This window comes from Equus asinus, chromosome 7 (assembly GCF_041296235.1).
Source record: "Equus asinus isolate D_3611 breed Donkey chromosome 7, EquAss-T2T_v2, whole genome shotgun sequence".
Classification (NCBI taxonomy): domain Eukaryota; kingdom Metazoa; phylum Chordata; class Mammalia; order Perissodactyla; family Equidae; genus Equus; species Equus asinus.
The window spans coordinates 82102854-82121576 of record NC_091796.1 but is presented as its reverse complement, the minus strand read 5'-3'; the positions used below and the strand labels follow the sequence as shown (position 1 = coordinate 82121576).

The following is an 18723-nucleotide window of genomic DNA, read 5'->3' as shown; positions in this document are numbered from 1 at the left end:
TGTGTGTGGAAATAGGGTGGGATAATTGGTAGTTTCCTTGTGCTCATTTTGTATTTGGTAATCAGGAAAAATTTTAAACGTGGTGTACTTTGAAAAGGCGCTTCAGAAATCCAAAGGGATATCCACTTTGCCCATTACATGGGGCAGAATGATTAAAATTCCTACACCACCAGTGGTCACAATGGTGAGATCTTGCCACCAGAGATGGACAAAATTGAAAAGATGCCAGTAATAAACTCAGGTAATAAACAGAGAAAATGATACTGGCTGTGAAAACAGGCACAGGCTCCCAGTAAGCACTGTCAGACACTACTGAGTTTCCTGGCTAGGGCTTTAAACAGTAACTTCTTCATGGGTTTCTCACCTAATATGCCTTATCTAAATTTAAAGAGAGATGTGACCATTCCCAAGGCAAATTCACAGATAAAATCTTTACAAAACAGCTTTGAAAGAGAGGACCTGGAAGAATAGAAAGCTGTGATGTTGTGAGAGGAAGATTATTTGGGGAGAAGATTTGGAGTTTCCAGCTTGGGATGGGAAGATGAGGGGATGAGGGCACTGTCTCCTGGCTGTTTTTCCTGGGCTTTCAAGAAGGAAACCACAGCGGGCAGGGAGCATTCGGCTGGCCTCACCCCACACCAGGTTCTCTGGCTTCTCTTCTCCTCAGCATGTGGAAGGGCAAATTGGTTTAGTCCTTTTCCATAACTCACCTCAAACTAACCCAGTAATACTAGAGAAGGAAGAGCAAGGCTGCGAAGGGCCAATTAACAGACACACATTGAGAAGACGCCTACTGACTCACTAGGAAATCCAATTCTCACTGTGATATCCAACCAGACTTCTGGAAAACCTACCTGATATTGGTTACTAGGGTCATGGGATAAAGGCTGAGGGACAGTCACATGGACTGGGCTGAACTGGGGAAGAGAGGGTCTCACAGTGAAGACTCATGTGTATTTGACGGTCCCAGTGATAGCTGGACTGTTTTGGTGTTTGATGACATTATGGAGATTACTATGAGCCCAATTATGAGATGTTGGAAAACAAGTGCAGTCACAGAGAATCGTAATAGAAGGAATCAGGAATGACCCAAAAGAGGCCATTTGAACCAGCCGGAGGCAGGCTGCCCCAGTGTCTCCTTTTCACTAAAATGCAAAACAACTGGCATTCCTGTTTTGCCAAATATGTACATCCTGCTCTTCCAGATGCTGAGAGGCAGACTGTTGCAGGGCATGGATGGTGGTGGTGGTGAACCGTCAGAGGAGTGGCAGATAAGAAGGCATGTTCGTGAGCCAGTGTTTCCTTCTGTTCATGTAAGAGTTGCTTGGTCAAACTCTCTGGTCATTGCTCACTGGTGATTTAATGAAACTACAAAAGGAACGATGTAGCACCTGTAGGACTGGATCTCTCACGGTCCCCAGTGACAGCTGCAACCAGGGCAAAACTCTTGGCAAGCACTCAACTGGGTAACGTCCATAGTTCAAAGTTCTGGGAAGTGAGCAAGAGAGGGCTCACCAGGTTAAGGATGAAGCTGTTTTTGTGCCCAGACAGTAAATGGCTGTTTCAAAAGCTATGCCTTCTGTTTCACCTAATGTCTTTGACTGTAGGGAGACTCTCCATACAGACTAAGGGTGAGGCCCCGTAAAGGACATGTGACCCTGATGTCCTTTCTCTCTAGACCCGTTACAACATCAGATTCCTCTGGAGAAACCATATGCCTGAGTCCAGATGCGCTGGACAAGAGAAATAGTCACGTATTTCAGGGGATTTTAGATACAGATTCAAAGATAATGCAAATTCCTGGCAACTCCAGTCAAATGGGAAAGGCTAAGTGTCTGAGGATATGGAGGAGGAAGGATTGGAGGTGGACAGGTTTTACTAGGCCTACAAGTTGGACACTGAGGACACAATTATCCTCTAGGGTGATCTCATCACTCCCTGAGTTGTTCTCTTTTTTTAAAACTTTTCATTTTGAAAAAATTTAGACTTACAGAAATGTTGCAACAATAGTACAGGGTTCCCTTTACCCTTCATCTGGTTACCCCTAATGGTAACACCTTAGAAAACCATAGCACAAATATCAAAATCATGAAATTAACATTGATATAATACTACTAACCATGACAGTGTTGTTGAAATTAAGTAATTGTTAACTTGGAGAAAGGACTTACTCAAAAGGGTGGTATATTGGCTGCTAAAAATGGAAACATGTAGAGCTCTCTTGCCTCACCAAAACTATAAAGATGAAATAGTACCAGGCCCAGGACCACGAGTGAGACCACAGGTGAGATGGGAGTAACTGGAAGTCTGTCCCCACTTCCAGCCTTTCCCTCTTAGCTCTCAGTTGGCTTATCTGAAAAGCAGATGGAGCCCGGATGATAACTGAATATTACAGAAAACCAGATGAACTTGTGCTAACTGTGGCTGCCATTGTTCCTCTGTAGGAAGATCTTTATAAATCACCCCGACTGGTATCCTTTTATCGATCTTACTAGGGCATTGTTTTTTTTCCCCAGTCAAAAGTATTTGAGAATCTAGTCATTGGGTTTCCCATCAGATTAACATCAATGCTTGTGAAATCTAAAATACGGATGGCAGTGCTTGGTGTCATTTACCCTCCTGAAGGGATGGTGGTTATTCTCCAGTAGAGTGAAACTTGGGCACTTGCTGAATTATAGGCCATTCCTGAGTGATATTTCTTACCCAGCTGCACTTTTTCCTCTGGCTCCAGCTAGAAAAGACAAACAGAATGACATCACCACCTGCTGGACTGTGAGGCAAGTTGACCTTTGAGAAGGCATGAAAATCTGATTTTGTCTTCTCCTCTCTCTGATCCACAAGTATAGGTCAGCTTTAACTCAGATGGCCAACACTTATTGCCACACCTCTACTGTATTGTCACTGTCAGTCAGATCCAGGTCCTGCTACCTGGAATTATCTTTGCTGCCTAATGTCCTACCAATGTTTGCTCCAGTTGCACAACCTAATTCTTGCCTACCTGGTGAGCTACAAATGAAGAATAGATTTAGACTACATAGCATTGTTCCCACTGGTGATCCTTTGCATCTTGAGTGTGGTACCTAATTATGGCTTCTGGGATCTCTGTACCATAGGATCTTGAACTTCTTAAGCAGGTGACAACATCCCTGGGTAAACTGAATGGCATTTTCTAGGTTTAAGAAGAATGACTTATGCTCAAATTGTCAAGAACAACATGTAAGTAGGAACTTGGATCAACCAGCAAGAATTACTTGGATGCCTAGGAACCTGAATATTGGCTTATGGTAGAACATGCAGTGACTATGCGATATTTACTTTAACCAATGTCAAAGCTCACATAGTTCCAGGCTTTGGCCATACCTGAGACCAAAGAAAAGCTGCCAATCAGCATCCTATTATGAAGAAAATGCAGAAAGTTGATGCCTTTATGCAGATTATTTATAGTTCACCCAGAGTGGCTCAAAGCCTTTTCATGTCTTTATGAATATGGAGTGAGGCAGATGTACAGAAGCTGACTGGCATTTCTGTGAGGGGTGAAGATCTTAGAAGGGACGACATAATATAGGAGACATTCCTTGTGATGAACCCCAGCATCGCTTCTCATCTCTGTATGTGATTAAACTCTAAAGGTGTTTGAAATTACAATCATGGTGGGAAAGATACTGTATCATTTATATGCATATCTATCTATCTATATATCATATATGCAAGATACGAGAGAACACCATCATAAGACAAAACAATCGCTCTGTAAGAAGACTACCACCCATTCAGGTATCTATGAGATTAAAAGGGGAAGATGTGGAGAAACTGCAGTGGCTAGTGGATGCTTCTGTGCACAATAAGAATCTCAAGGAGACCAAGAAAATACTCAAAGCCTACCAATCAGTAGTGACTCAGCAATTTAGAAGATTGAAATGGACAGGTGTAGAGAATTAAAATTACTGGTTCATACTCACATGATGGGTAAGGTTTTCCGAAATAACCAGTACAGAAAGGAGGTATTCCTCATTAAAGACCATTATCTGTTGTTCCTTTTGAAATGAAAATGGTTTGATATTTGTACACTGTTGGTACTGTGGTATGTAAGCATCTTGGCTAAGACCAATTTAAGACGTGAAGTACACCCAAGGAGTCATCTTAGGCTGTCACATGTTGGGTGAGGATGGTCAGAGGAAATCAGTCTAGCCAGGAGATCTTCTCAGAGGCAGACTTTAGAAGCTGGGTAAGAAAATCAGAAAAACAAAGTGGAGAGAGGTTGCTCCTCTTCAAGTCAGTATCATTGATTTCTCTCATTTAAAGGATGAAATAGAAACACATAGCAGAAATATAATGTAGAGAGGTCATCAGATATCAGACAAAAACTATAGAAGTACATCTGCCACCCACCCCTTAGAACAGCCCTTCACCTACCGCTCCCTTTATGTGACTCAGTAGGGAGATCTAATGCAGTTCCAAATGCTGGTGGGCAACTAAGACGGGCAAGGAACACAGAGGGTCCTAACCTAAGACAGGCAACTTTCCTGGAGTTTTCTTTCTTTCTTTTAAAATTTGTATTGCTTTTTAAGAAAAATTAAGTGTTGAGTAAATTAGAATAATAATTGTAAAATATGTGAGGCTTCAAAGAAAAATAGTATGACCAATATCAAGTATTAGTAATAGGACCTTACCTTTACTTCGGAAGCCCCCATGTGCTCCACCCTGATCCCAAAAGTAATCACCACCTTCAATTTTGTGTTAACCCTTAGTTTTCTTTATAGTTTTATCATGTTTGTCTCTTTAAACAATATTTTTTAGTTTTGCCAATTTTTGAATCTTACATAAGTAAAAACATTGATTGTTTTTACTTGATCAAAGTTAAGTTTCTATTTAGCTGAATGCAAATCTTACGTGTGCATACTACTTAGAAAAGAAACATCTTTATGTGGTATCATATACATATCACACAATTTACTTATTTAAAATGTACAATTAGTGGTTTTTAGTATATTCACAAGGTTCTACAATCATCACCACTCCCTAATTCCAGAACATTTCCATCACCCCCAAAAGAAACTGTACCCATTAGTAGTCATTCTCCATTTCCCCGCAACTGTCTTCACTCCTAGCTCTAGATAACCACAAATCTACTTTCTGCCTCCATAGATTTGTTTATTCTGGATATTTCTTATAAATAGAATCAAACAATATGTGGTCTTTTGTGACCGGCTTCTTTCACTTAACATAATGTTTTCAAGGTTATTCATGTTGTAGTATATATTAGTACTTTGTTCCTTCTTTATTGCTAAAAAATATTCCATTGTCTGGATATACCAAATTTTAATTATCCATTTCTGGATGGATGGACATTTGGATTGGATCCACTTCTTGGCTATTGAGAATATTGCTGCTGTGAATATTTGCCTGCAAGTTTTTGCGTGTGTCTGTTCTCATTTTGCTTGGATACATATCTAGGACTGAAATTGCTTGGTTATATTGCAATTCTGTCTTTAACCTTTCAGGAAAAGCCAGACTTTCAAAGTGGCTGCAACATTTTATACTCCCACCAGCAGCATATGAGGGTTTCAATTTCTCCACATCCTCAACAACAATTGTTGCATGATGGGGCTGGCCTGGTGGCGAAGTGGTTAAGTGTGCATGTTCTGCTTCTCGGCGGCCCAGGGTTCGCCGGTTTGGATCTGGGTGTGGACATGGCACCGCTTGACACGCCATGCTGTGGCAGGCGTCCCACATATAAAGTAGAGGAAGATGGGCACGGATGTTAGCTCAGGGCCAGGCTTCCTCAGCAAAAAGAGGAAGACCAGCAGTAGTTAGCTCAGGGCTAATCTTCTTCTTCAAAAAAAACAAAAAACAATTATTTCATCTGTCTTTTTTATATTGCCATCCTAGTAGGTATGAAGGGCTATCTCATTGTGGCTTTAATTTGCATTTTTCTGATGCCTAATGATATTGAGCATCTTTTCATGTGCTTCTTGACCATTTGTAGATCTTCTTTGGAGAAATGTCTGTTCGGTACTATTACCTATTTAAATTAGTTTTTTTGTTGTTATTGATTTCTCACAGTTCTTCCTGTATTCTAGATGCAAATCCCCTCTCAGATACAGGATATATAATTTTTTCCCCATCCTGTGGTTGGCTTTCACTTTCTTGATGGTGTCCTTTGATGCACAAAAGTTTTTCAATTTAATGAAGTCCAACTTACTTAGTTTTTTGCTTGTGCTTTTGGTGTCATACGTAAGAAAACATATTTTATTAATTTTTCTGAAATTGGTTATTTTTACTCAATTTTTCCAGAGATTCATCTATTTTATGTGTTAGGTCACTGTAGTTCATTAATTTTCACTACTTCATCAAATTACATCTTATGCATGGTCCACCACTTACTTATCCATTCTATTGTTAACAGACATTTTGATAGTTTCCAATTTCTTATTAGTCCAAACAACGCTGCTATGCCTAGTCTTGCTTTTGTCTCCTGGTCCATATACCAAGAGTTTCCCTAGGATAAATGTTCTCAAAGTTAGTCTACGGACCCCTGGATAAAGGTGAAAAAATTTTTTCATAATAGTACTAAGACGAGATTGCCTATTTCACTGTGCTGACATTTGCACTGATGTGGCAAAGCAAAGACAGGGAAAATTGCTGCCACTCTAGCATTAGTAAAGTGAATGTCACCAAACTGCACAACTAGCATTTGTATTCCTCAACACCATGCGTTAGCAGGGGGAAAACAGCCAGTTTCAGTTAGCAATTCCTTGATGAAGCTGTAAATTATGAGTTTTATTAAATCTTCCCCTTGAGCACACATCCTTTCAACACTGTTTGACAAGTTGAGAAGGACACAGAAAGCACTTCTGCTGCACCTGGAGGATGAGAGTGATCTTGAGTAAAAGCACTGATGTGATCGAGTTGTGAGCTGAACCTGCCACTCTTCAAAGAACACCAATTTACTTGAAAGAATGCTTACAAACTATGGTCGTCAAGGCTTGGGTATTTGGCAGACATTTTTCCAAAAGTGAACTTGGTGAGCCTGCTGCTTCAGAAGGACAACTTTGTCATCAATCATGAAATTAGACCGTTTCAAGAGAAAATTTGAATTTAGGAAAACCTGTGTCCACCACTCTGAGCTTTACAGCATTCTGACACTTGGATTTTTTTTTTGGTTTTTTACAATGTGGTCCAGGGTGCATATTAACTAATGTAATTTTTTCATGTTGTATAATGAAATGTGTCAGTACATCAATTTGGCAAATTTCAGCAAATGCTCTCAGGAAACACACTGGATGCAGGGCTCTACTCACCCTGCATTCCTGCCTTTACTCAGACCCTGACCTCAGAATTTCTTTTTCTTGTCAGGTCATCAATGACCTTAGAAGATATTTTATCCAGGACCTTTTGTTGTTTTCACTGGGAGAATTGATTCAGGTACCTAGCACAGGAAAGAAAGCCCGTCCGTTTTTCCATATCGGTATATGTATCTGAGGAGAGGTAACCTGTTTCTTTAGTTCATGAGTCTGCAGATTGAGAAGAATGATTCTCAAGGAACTAGACCCAAGACTGTACCTGAGAAGCCTCATCTGTACCTGGATCTGATGTAGATGATGCAATCTGGCACCTTGAGCCTGAGCGTGAAGCCAGAATGGAATCAGACCTTCGGTGGGCCTTGGAAGAGTGACGGGTATATTTTACATGTGGGAGGAATGTTATCCATTCTAGCAGGAAGGCAGATTTTCCAGAGATGGTTACAAGGTTTCTCATTCCATATGGGCTTCTAGAAGTTGCCCCTTTACTTTTAAGAGGCAGACTCTATGTTCTCCTTGAACTTGGGTGGATCGTTGTGCCTGTCTTGACCAACTGACTATGGCAAGTGTGATGCTATGTAGCTTCCAAGATTAGGTCAAAAGAATGCCATGGAACTTGGCCTTGCTCTTTTGGGATGATCAGTGTTGGAACCCAGCCTTGGTAGCCAGCGAAAAGGCCCATGTGGAGAGAAATTGAGACCCCCCCCCCCCCACACACACACTGTGCAGCCCTGCCTGAGTTCCCAGCTGACAGCCAGTACCACCCTCCCTGTCATGTGAGTGATCATCTTGAAAGTCGATCCCCCAGCCCTCAGTAGATGCCCCAGCCAATGCCACTTGGAACAGAGGTGAGCCATTCCTACTGAGTCCTGCCTAACTTGCAGACTCTTGACAAAAGTAAATGGTTATTGTTTTAAACCAGTGTTTTGGGGTGGTTTCTTACCCAGCAACAGGTAATGCAACACACCTCAAAACATACTCCCATAAAACAATAGTCATTTATTCGGCTCACAGATCCTCACTTTGGACAAGCATTGACAGGGACAACTCTTCTCTGCTTCAGGATATCTGAAGCCTTTGCTGAGAAGATTCAAATGGCTGTGGCGAGAATCATCAGGAGGTTTTTTCACTCACATACTCAGCACCAGGGTGGAGATGACTCAAGGCTGACCTCACTTGGGACTCTCACAGCAAGTGCCTACCAGTGGCCTCTCCGTGTGTTTCGGGCTTCGTCCCAGCATTACACCTTCAAAGCAGTGAAACTTCTTACATGGTGGCTCAGGGCTCCAAGAGCAAGTGTTCCCAGGAAGCAAGGTGGGATCTTCATGGCCTTTGATGACCTGTCCTCTGAAGCCACATAGCATCAGTTCTGCTCTACTCTACTGACTGAAGCACTCAGAAGCCCATTCAGATGTGAGGGGAAGGGACAAGGATCTCCTACTTGTTGTTGGGAGAAACATCAAAGAATTTATGGCTATTTTATAAAACTGCCACAAACGATATTTCTGTGATGTGTTAAGTGTTGTTTTCTTTATATTTCTCTTGCCTCAGGCTTATAGTTTTTATGGCCTGACTGGTTGTGTCACTCCCACCCAATTCATATGGTGAAGCGCTGCCCCCAGTGAGATGGTATATCAAGGTGGCGTCTTTGGGAGGTAATTAGGTTGAAAGGAGGTCATGAGAGTGAGGCCTCCATGATTGATTAGTGTCCTTACAAAAAAGGGAAACATACCACAGCTCTTTCTTTCTCCAAGATGTGAGGACACAGGCAGAAGGCTGCTGTCTGTAAGGCAGGAAGAGGCACTCACCAGGAACTGAATCTCTTGGAACCTGGTCTTGGCCTTCCCAGCTTCCAGAACTGTGAGAAATGAATGTCTATTGTTTAAACCACTCAGTCTATATTTTGTTATAGCAGCCTGAGCTGACAAAGACGTTGTGCTTGAATATGTTTCTCGATTTCTTTGACAGGTTTGGAAAATTAGCTATTATCTCTTCAAATATACTTACACAGTGCTTTGTCGCCCTGATGTCAAGGCAAGTGAGGAATGATGCCTCAAAGAATGTCACGCTATGATTTTCCAAAGTCCATCCTTAGATCCAGGAGCAAGAAGGAAAATAGGTGACAGTCACTCACCCTCGGAACAGAGTTTAGGTTTAACTATTCCAGAGACAGATGTCTCCTTCTTTGCCCCAAATTCTTCTCCCAAAGGATTCTTCTCTGATCTCCATGAGGAAAGGGCAGTCTGGCTTCCCTTATAGCAACACCTCTCTGCATACTTTTGGCCAACCCCAAGTCTACCCTGCTGCCAGGAGCCGAACCAGTAGCAACACTGGATGGCCATTCTCTCCCAGTGATGGAAAAGTAACCCAGTATTTGTTCAGCCTTAAATTTCACCTATGGCTGAAAGTGTTAAGTAAAAGAATCTGGAAGAAGCACAGATTTTAACACCGGGGATGGTTTTCAATTTTGTATTTATGGCTCTAACTGAATCTTCTACAATAGGCATGTGTCACATTAGTAAAACTAATGAAAACATAACATTCAAAAAAGTTACCTAAATCCAGCATTAAAATCCATGACATGAATTTAGAGCTTTTCAGGGAAAAAGTGATTCACATTCGAATCACTAAACAGTAGACTCTGACCTTGAATCTCTCATGCCTACAACAGACCAGTGCATTACAATTTGGGGGAAGCTCTCTTCTGGGTCCCTCCAAGATGTTTGCAGAAGAAGGTTAGAATCTGCTTCCAAGCATCTACCTGGGCCTTAGAATGAGCCCTGGGCTCCCCACCCCAGAGCACAGGTTTGTCCACAAGTTTGTGCAGGGAAGCTGGGCACAGGGGGAAGTAAGGAGGCTCAATGTTATGCCCAGCGCCAGGGTAAGAGATGATCTGAGGTTTTTCCTTTCCATGGGCCTGTAAGCGATCAGAGGCTAGCTGGGCATAGAACTCACTCCTCCAGTTATGGTCATCCAGACCAACGATGAAGAGGATGGGCCCCTGGGCCTTGTCTATTGGAATCATGCTGGGGTCTTCACACCCCCCTACAACATCATTCCGCACATCCACAATATCCAGGAGGCCTGAGAAAGCTACCTTGATTCTCCTCGGATCATAGCCCAATCGTGGGAGGCAAGTCTGCTTGTAGCGTATGTCTGTGCTCCCACTGAGGCCTGATCCATTGATGGAAACTGTGGCTGAGATGTTCTTCAAAAATGAGGCCATGGAGAGACAAATATCTGCCCCTAAAGAAATGCCCAGAAGCCCAATGCCTGGGCCTTTAACCTGGAAGAAGAGAAGGGAGAAAAGTCAAGGGTCAAGAACCTACACAACAGAAAAATATTTGTCCAAATGTAAGTGGAGATGCTGCTAACTTGAATCTGTGAATGAGCCACAAGAGGATCAACCTGAGCTGACAGAGCAGTTTCTTCCCACCTAAAGACTATCTGGCTGGACACGTGGCAAACAAATCTGAAACTCACTGAAAATCTGGGAATTGGTAACAAAGGTTTCAGAGCATCAGCCACCAGAGAACGCTGAGTCATGAAGCGTGTCAAGTTCAGGGCCTCATTCAGGTGGGCATGATCAAAGTCTCAGTGTGGCTGGGTATCCAACTGAGGAACCAAGTTCTGTTCCAAGTAGTGAATCATTCATCAGGCCCCATCTAAACATATGGGCAAATGATTAACTTTATAGAAACAAAGTAAAACTTCAGAGTCCAATTAAGTAATTCTTATTGTTTTTAAACCTAATTATTCATTTATTTTTTTAATTAAAAAACCTTTTTTTTTTGAGGAAGACTAGCCCTGAGCTAACATCTGCCACCAATCCTCCTCTTTTTGCTGTGGAAGCCTGGCCCTGAGCTAACATCCATGCCCATCTTCCTCTACTTTATATGTGCAACACCTGCCACAGCATGTACGTAGGTCCACGCCGAAGAAGCCAAAGTGGAACGTGCGAACTTAACCACTGTACCACCCGGCCAGTCCCTCTTTTCTGAATTGGGTGGGCAAGTTCTGTTGATCAATCTGAACATACTCTGATATCAGCAAATTAAAGATAAAAAACAGGCATGGAAAGCTAATAAAAAGAACCCCTATCTGCATAACAAAAGGAATTTTACTATCACTAAATACTTCCTTTAAATAAAATCTCACATGGATTTTACAATTAACTCTGCATTATTAATCCATCTGACAGAGAAAGGGGAAAGAGGCCCCGAAAGCCAAGGAAGTCTCCAAAATAAAGCTCTCTGAAAGAAGAGCAGAGCAGCCTCAGTGCACCTGGCACAGGCGAGGGCAAAGCGACACCCTCTGGAGATCCTTCTATAGGGCATGATACAGGAAGGAACATCAGGAGAACCTGGGCGTGCTGCAGCATGTAGCTCACGGCTTCTTCAAAGTAGTCCAGGTGTATGCTGTCCAGTCTCGTGGGGAGATCGTCAAAGTCATAATAAGCCAGAGCCAACGTGGCAAAGCCATGACTGGCCAGAAGGCTGGCTCGATACTCCAGCAGGCCCCCTCCAACACCAAAGATGTCAATGACCCCTGGGAAAGGGCCAGGTCCTAGAGCAGGGAATAGTGTAAAGGGAAGCATTACACCATTTACAGCACCTGCTTTCCTTTCAGAGATCTTTCTTTCTAAATTATTTAGTGGGTTCCTGTGAAGCAAAGGAGAGGAAACAGCTCCCTGAGTCACCATTGAAAAGGAAGACAAGCTCCCCGGGGACAGGAAAACCTACGAGGTACCTTCTCAGTGATGAGCTTACCCCCCATAAGATTCTGTGACAAATGATCTGCAGGGTTCCAAGAATCCTTGGGTGGAAGGCAGAGCAACAAGGTCTTTCCTTCATGACTACATCACAGAAGGAGGAATTTCACTTTTCAGACAGTGATGATTCACAGTGTTCTGCTAGGGGAGTGGACGCAGAACTAAGAATCATGAAACAAAGCTTTATGAGGTGTTGCGTTAACCCTTTTCTTTTTTGGGGTACTGATATTCAGATGCTTATTTAGTGAGAGGCAAGAAAAAGAAACACCCAGAGATGGCTTTAGGTGAGGAAGGCAGTGGAGTCTGAAGTGGGACCTGTGGGAGAGGAACATGAAGGAGCGCAGAAGGGGCCCCGTGGACCCCACACACTAGACAAGGGCGACGGGAACAGCTTCCTTGAGCGGTCGGGCTGATGCCCGTCGAGATCTGTAGGGTGGTTATCAATAGCGAAGTAGACAACGTACCTACTGACCCTGATCCTTTTTTTCAATCTGCAGAATAACAGTATTTATAGAGATTAGCTGAGATAATGCAAACGCACAGCACAGACACTACCATATCCAGATCCTCTCCGTATTTCGGTTGGGCAGCCACTGATTGAGTCAACGTCAGCTCCTCTGATCTTGCTCCCCAGCTAGAGCCCCGTGAAGCAGGAGGAGCAGAAACGCCTGGCGGCCCAGGGCACCGGCTCGCACGCCCCCCGCGGCGCGGGCTCACCTGGCGGCAGGAAGAGCGTGGCGCGCACCCGGCCCGCGCGCACCGGCTTCCGCCGCACCCCGGGCCCCAGGAAGGCGCGCTCGTGCACCGCCCGGCCCAGCAGCCGCCCGGCCTCGGGCTCGTGGCCGTCGAGCACCTCCAGCTGCACGGCGAACGGCGCCTGCACGTCCCGCTTCAGAAAGCGCCATAACGGCTTCTCGGGCTCCAGGGCCCAGAGGAGCCCCATGGGCTCGAGCCCCGCGAAGCTGCCGCCCAGCGCGGGCGCGCGCTCCAGGTCCAGCTGGCCCGTGGCGTCGGCACGGTAGCGCGCGTGGGCCCGGAAGAGAGCGCCCTTCTCGTCGCGCAGGGACGCGCGCAGCGTGACCGGCTGCCCCGGGGCCAGGCCGCGCACGGCGATGCGCACGGGCTCGTCCCAGAGGCAGCGGCCCGCGGGCTCCACGGTCACCGTCGCCGCCATCCTGGCCGCGCGCTGCCGCCGTCTGGAGCGAACTGAGAGACGCGGGCCGCGGTCGGAGTGGAGTCCTAGGCCGTGGGGAGCGCGCCGGGAGGCCGGCGGGTCAGGCGCCCCCTCGCGCGGGAGCGGTCGGTGGCTGAGCCGCCCCTGGAGGCGTGTGGGCGCCTAGACCCGCGGACCCCGCGCCCGGGTTCCTCGGTGGTGAAGTCTCCCTGCGGGTCTCCTGGCCCCGGGCGAGCGCGCAGGGGTGTCCTCAGCTTCTGGCCCGCCCTCCGGAAGCTTCTCTGCCTGTAAGTGCTCTCACTTATTGGAGTGGAGCTTGTTGGGTAATCGATTCCTGGGGAAACCAGTTCTGAATGACTTTATGTGGAGTTAAGTGCAATTTCACAACCATAGCTTACCCTTGTAACCAGGCACACAGATCCAGAATCATCATTACCCGCAGTTCAGAAGCCGCCCTGGTTCTCCAGGCACTTCCCCTTTCCCCAAAGGCACTCAGTCATGATTCCAAGAAAACTGAGTAGTTTTACCTGACTCTGCATTTTGTGGGAACGAATCCTTCACTGGGTCCTCTTTAAGGACTTTCTGCCTTGGCTCAACTTTCTGTTTGTGAGATTCATCCATAGTGTTGGGTGTAGTTGTAGTTCCCCGGCAGGGGCGCCCACAGGTCATAGAGGTTTGGTGATTGCAACGCCACTGACTGAGCACAGGTGGTTTGGACCCACACACCTTGCAGCTGAAGGAGCCAAAGGCACGCACACTATCTGATCGAGAGAAAATAAAGGGAAGGTGGACACAGTATTGGGAGATCTGTACAGAAGACACAAAAGAATGACAGATTTCTTTGAAGAAGATTCCTGTGAAGAACTGTAATTTTAGTAAATGAAGTGAAAGCTCCCTGAAAGTACTGGGAAGAGAGAAATTGCCAGGGATGGATGGGATATCGACGGAATTGTTTCGAGCCACAGAGAGTGACTGTTGAAGTCTTAACAAAAATATGCCAACAAACATGGAAAACAAAACAATGGCCTACAGACTGGAAACGCTCTCTATATATTGTAATCCCCAAGAAAGGAGACGCCAAGGCGTACGGTAACTTTGGGACCATTGCCCTAATTTCCCACTTAGGTCAAGTCAACACAAGGTGCTGCAACAAAGGCTTTTACCCTATATGGAGCAAGGGATGCCTGACGTGCCAGTGGATTTGAAAAGGGAGAGGCACAGGAGATCTAATTGCGATTATTTGTTGGCTACTGGGGCACTCCAAAGAATTTCAGAAGGTTGGTCTGTGCTTTATAGACGACAGTAAAGCCTTTGCGTGGATCACGAAAAGCTCTGGGCCACTCTGAAGGAAATGGTTGTGCCCCAGCGGGTGATTGTCCTCATGTGAAACCTGTGTTGTGGACAAGAAGCCACTGTCAGGACAGAATATGGAGAGAGAGAAAGGTTTCCTATAGGGGAAGGTGTCATAAAAGGGTGCATTTTATCTCTCTGTCTAATCTGTTCTCAGAACATATCATTCGAGAAACTGTGCTAGACTCAGATGAAGGAGTGAAAATTGGTAGAAGAAATATCAACAATCTGATATAGGGGAATTGACAGCATCTTAGTGGCAGAAAGCAGCAATGACTTCAAACCAATTCTGACAAAAGTGAAAGAAGAAAGTGCCAAAGCAGGACTGCATTTGAACATCAAGGAGAAGGAAATCATGACTAGAGAAGCACTACACAACTTTGACATAGACAATAAAGACATTGTAATTGTTCAAGATTTGGTTTCCCTTGGTTCCGTCATCCATTTCAATGGAGACTGCAGCCAGAAATGAAGAGGCGACAGACATGAAGGGCAGCAGTGAAAGAATTAGGAAAGATCAACAAGTGTCATTAGAGACTAAGGGCAAGATAATCCATGCCCTCGTATGCCCAGTTACTATGTCTGGGTGTAAAAGCTGGACTTGAAGGCTGACAGGAGAAAAATGGATTCATCGGAAATATGGTGTTGGAGAGGAGCTCTATGGATACCCTAGACCACCAGAAAGATGAATAAGGGGGTCCTGGAGCAAATTAAGGCTGAACTCTCGCTGGAGGCAAACATGATAAAACTGAGGCACACCATGAGAAGGCAGGATTCTTTGGAAAAGACAACAATGCCGGGAAAAGTAGAAGGCAGGAGGAAAAGAGGAAGACCAAATGTGAGATGGACTGACTCCATAAAGGAAGCCATAAGCATGAGTCTTCGGGAGCTGAGCAGGGCTGTTGAGAAAAAGACTTTGTGGACATGATTCGTTCACAGGGTCATTGGGAGTTGGAGCAGACTTGAGGGCAGGAACCAAGTTGTAGATCGTTCATTATCACTGCTAAATAGTATTCCATTTTGTGATTGTAAAGGTATTTGTCAGATTTACTGCCTGTGGGCATTTGGTAGTTCCCAGTTAGGGCTTATTAGGGGTAGTGGTCTGCACATTCCAGAACATATCTTTTCTTTTTCTTTTAAAGATTGGCGTCTGATCTAACATCTGTTGCCAATTTTCTTTTTCTTCTTCTTCTCCCCAAAGCCCCCCAGTACATACTTGTATATATTGTAGTTGTGAGGGCCTCTGGTTGTGCTATGTGGGCTGCTGCCTCAGCATGGCCTGATGAGTGGTGACATGTCTGCACCCAGGATTCGAAGGAGCAAAACCCTGGGTCACCATAGGGGAACAGGTGAACTTAACCACTCAGCCACGGGGTGGCCCCAAGAACGTATCTTTTCATGGACATACATGTTCATTTCAGTGAGGTCTATACCTGGGAGTGGAATTGCTACATCACAGGGATTGAGAACGTTCAGCCTTAGTAGATACGAAGTCAACCTTTTGAATGTGACCCTAGAAGCAAGGTAAGTGTACCGTCAGGGGTGCCCCACATTTTATATATATTACAGTAATAGCTACTCTTTATCAGTGTCCCATCTGTTTTACATTAAAAATTTAACATGTTTAGAAAGTACTAGGAGTATTTTTTAAATATTGCAGAGGAGGAACCTGAGGCTTGGGGAACATTAAGCCACTAAAGATTACCCTGTAGAAAGTGTCAGAGCCAAGACTAACTCCAAGTGTGGAACTCACAGGTGAGCAGCAGTGTTGTGGCCTTGCTCTGCCTTCAGCACTCACTGGTTCATTAGCCATAAGCAAGTTTATTATCTTTCTAGGTCTCAGAGTTCTTGCATGTGACGTGATAAAAGTCTCCCCTGTGGGAACCAAAGGTGATAGTGTATGTGAAAGTCACAGAAGAACGTTGTGAAGCAAAACATAAGATTTGATTTCATAACAGCCAGAGATTGTGCCAGTCTCGGTTTTGTTTCTCATGCTCTCCAGATAATTGCCGTTGGTTTGTATATTGCTTTTTAAATTGTTCTGTAAAAGAAAAATCATAGTTCTTTTTGAAAGAAAAGAATACATTGTTTTGAAACAGATGTAGCAACACTGAAAAGTTTAAAATGTGGAATAATCGTCTCTTCTCCAGTTCCCTGATTCCCCCAAAGGTAGGTGCGTTCTTCTAGAATTTTTTCCTGTCTGTTTACAGTCATAAGTGTATGGTACCATGAACCTGCTCTATCTACTATTCTGCAACGTGCAGGCCTGTCTTCTCATTTTTCTGTATAGATTCAGGAATAGAATTGATGGGTTTTACGGTAACTCTTTGTTTCATCTTCTGAGCAGCTGCCGGACTGTTTTCCAAAGTGGCTGCACTATTTTACAGTGCCACCAGCAGAGTCTGAGGGCTGCCATTTCTCCACATCCTCGCCAACACTTGTTTTTGTCTTTTTGGCTATAGACATCCTAGTGGGTGGTAGTGTCATTGTGGTTTTGATTTGCATTTCCTTGATGGCTGATGATGTTGAGTGTCTGTTCATGTACTAACTAGCCATTGTTTATCTCCTTTGGAGACGTGTCTGTTCAGATCCTTGGCCTATTTTTGTAGTGGGACTGTCTTTTTATATTTGAGTTGAAAGAATTCTTTTTATGTTCTAGATACAGATCCCTTATCAGACATGTGATTTGCAAATATTTTCTCCATTCTGTGAGTTGTCTTTTCACTTTTTAAATGGTATCCTTTGATGCATGAAAGTTTTCAGTTTTGATGGAGTTCCATTCATCTGTTTTGACTTGTGTTCCTTGTATTTTTTTTTCTTTTTCCCTTCGAGGAGGTGGATCTGAGTTCAAACTCCCATCTCCTCGTCTGGCTGCCTTTCGATAATAGTAAAGCTCTTTCCTTATCAGACGCGTGGTGTTTCAGTTGTTTGTTCAGTTATTGGCCCTACTGTACGATGGGTAGGTGAACCTGTGCTCGTGTTGGGTAACACATGATGTGTGATTGGAACACAGATGTGGTTACTTATAGGAGTGTACCGTAAACCCTGGGACAACCACTGAAAAATATTTTCAAGAGAAGTATAAAGAGTAAGCCAAAACTGGACATAAAGCCTAGTCATAAAAACTATCCATAAGAAGGCAGAAAAAGAGGGCAGGAAAATAAACAAAGGAGAAATTCAGTAAATAAGAAATAGCTACAAGATGTGAGTTTATAACCCACATATGGCACGGCCTACATTCAGTGTGAGCGGTCCCGTGTTACCCAAGTTGTCTACACCCTGTGAGTGCTGTTTGCACACCTGGAGCCTTGTTGACTAGGGAGGGACCGCCCCTCCCACGGGAGTGGATTCCCAGAGCCAGCAAGCACTCTCCCTCAAGCATGCCTTTCAGAGGCAAACTTACCGCCCCAAGCCCACCTCTTCTGCTTGTGAGACTTTAACCTCCTGTCCTCACCACATGGGGCCAAGCATCAGACAACCCGGGGCAGCCCCCACACCCCCAAGGCAACGGAACTTATTCTAACTCCCCCGTCCTAAAGCCAGTCGCTGCCTTGCCCATTTCTTCCCTGGAAAACCACAGCACAGGGGTTCCCACGGTTCCCCTCACTCTCTCTGCCTCCGACTGCCCTCCTGGGGCCCAGCATGGTGTGACGTGCCTCCTCCTCTGGGAACTGGGAGTAATAAGCTCTCTTTTCAGTGGTCTCCTGATCTGTTGGCCTCACCTGACCTGAATAAACCAAAATCCTGGGAACAATTTAAAACAACGAGAGAAAGAGAGAGAAAAAGGGAGAGAGAAAGGATAAAGAAAATGGGCAAAATGTTAACAAGGTAACTCTGGGTAACAAGAATGTGGATTCTTTACTTGTATTTTCTGTAAATTTGATATTATTGCCAAATAATTTTTTATTGAGTTCATAATAGTTTACATCAATGTGAGATTTCAGCTGTACATTATTTCTTGACTGTCATGACATAAGTGCTCCCCTTCACCCCCTGTACTCACCCCCCATACCCCTTCCCCTGGTGACCACTGAACTGTTTTCTTTGTCCATGTTTTTCTTTATATTCCACATATGAGTGAAATCATCTGGTGTTTGTCTTTCTCAGTCTGGCTTATTTTGCTTAGC

General features: G+C 44.5%; 1 protein-coding gene and 1 long non-coding RNA gene across 2 annotated transcripts; both read right to left on the bottom strand.

Moving 5' to 3' along the window:
- Nucleotides 1–1958: 1958 nt before the first annotated feature.
- On the bottom strand, nucleotides 1959–9160 carry LOC139045707 (uncharacterized). The gene is made up of 3 exons (XR_011504670.1): nucleotides 9034–9160; nucleotides 3960–4221; nucleotides 1959–2731 (listed from the first exon to the last, which is right to left on the bottom strand). It is a non-coding gene; the product is annotated as an uncharacterized lncRNA (long non-coding RNA).
- Nucleotides 9161–9756: 596 nt separating this feature from the next.
- On the bottom strand, nucleotides 9757–13533 carry LOC106827946 (peroxisomal succinyl-coenzyme A thioesterase-like). Its single transcript, XM_014836125.3, has 3 exons — nucleotides 12790–13533; nucleotides 11665–11867; nucleotides 9757–10587 (listed from the first exon to the last, which is right to left on the bottom strand). Exons 1-3 carry the CDS (start codon nucleotides 13244–13246, stop codon nucleotides 9982–9984), a joined length of 1266 nt encoding a protein of 421 aa, XP_014691611.2. The 5' UTR covers nucleotides 13247–13533; the 3' UTR covers nucleotides 9757–9981.
- Nucleotides 13534–18723: the final 5190 nt, after the last annotated feature.

Coding starts and splice junctions, on each gene's coding strand:
- LOC106827946 (XM_014836125.3), bottom strand. CDS start 13,246: ATGGCGGCGACGGTGACCGTGGAGCCCGCGGGCCGCTGCCTCTGGGAC. Junction 11,868..12,789: donor CACGCTCTTCCTGCCGCCAG/GTGAGCCCGCGC, acceptor TCCCTGCTCTAG/GACCTGGCCCTTTCCCAGGG. Junction 10,588..11,664: donor ACATGCTGCAGCACGCCCAG/GTTCTCCTGATG, acceptor CTCTTCTTCCAG/GTTAAAGGCCCAGGCATTGG.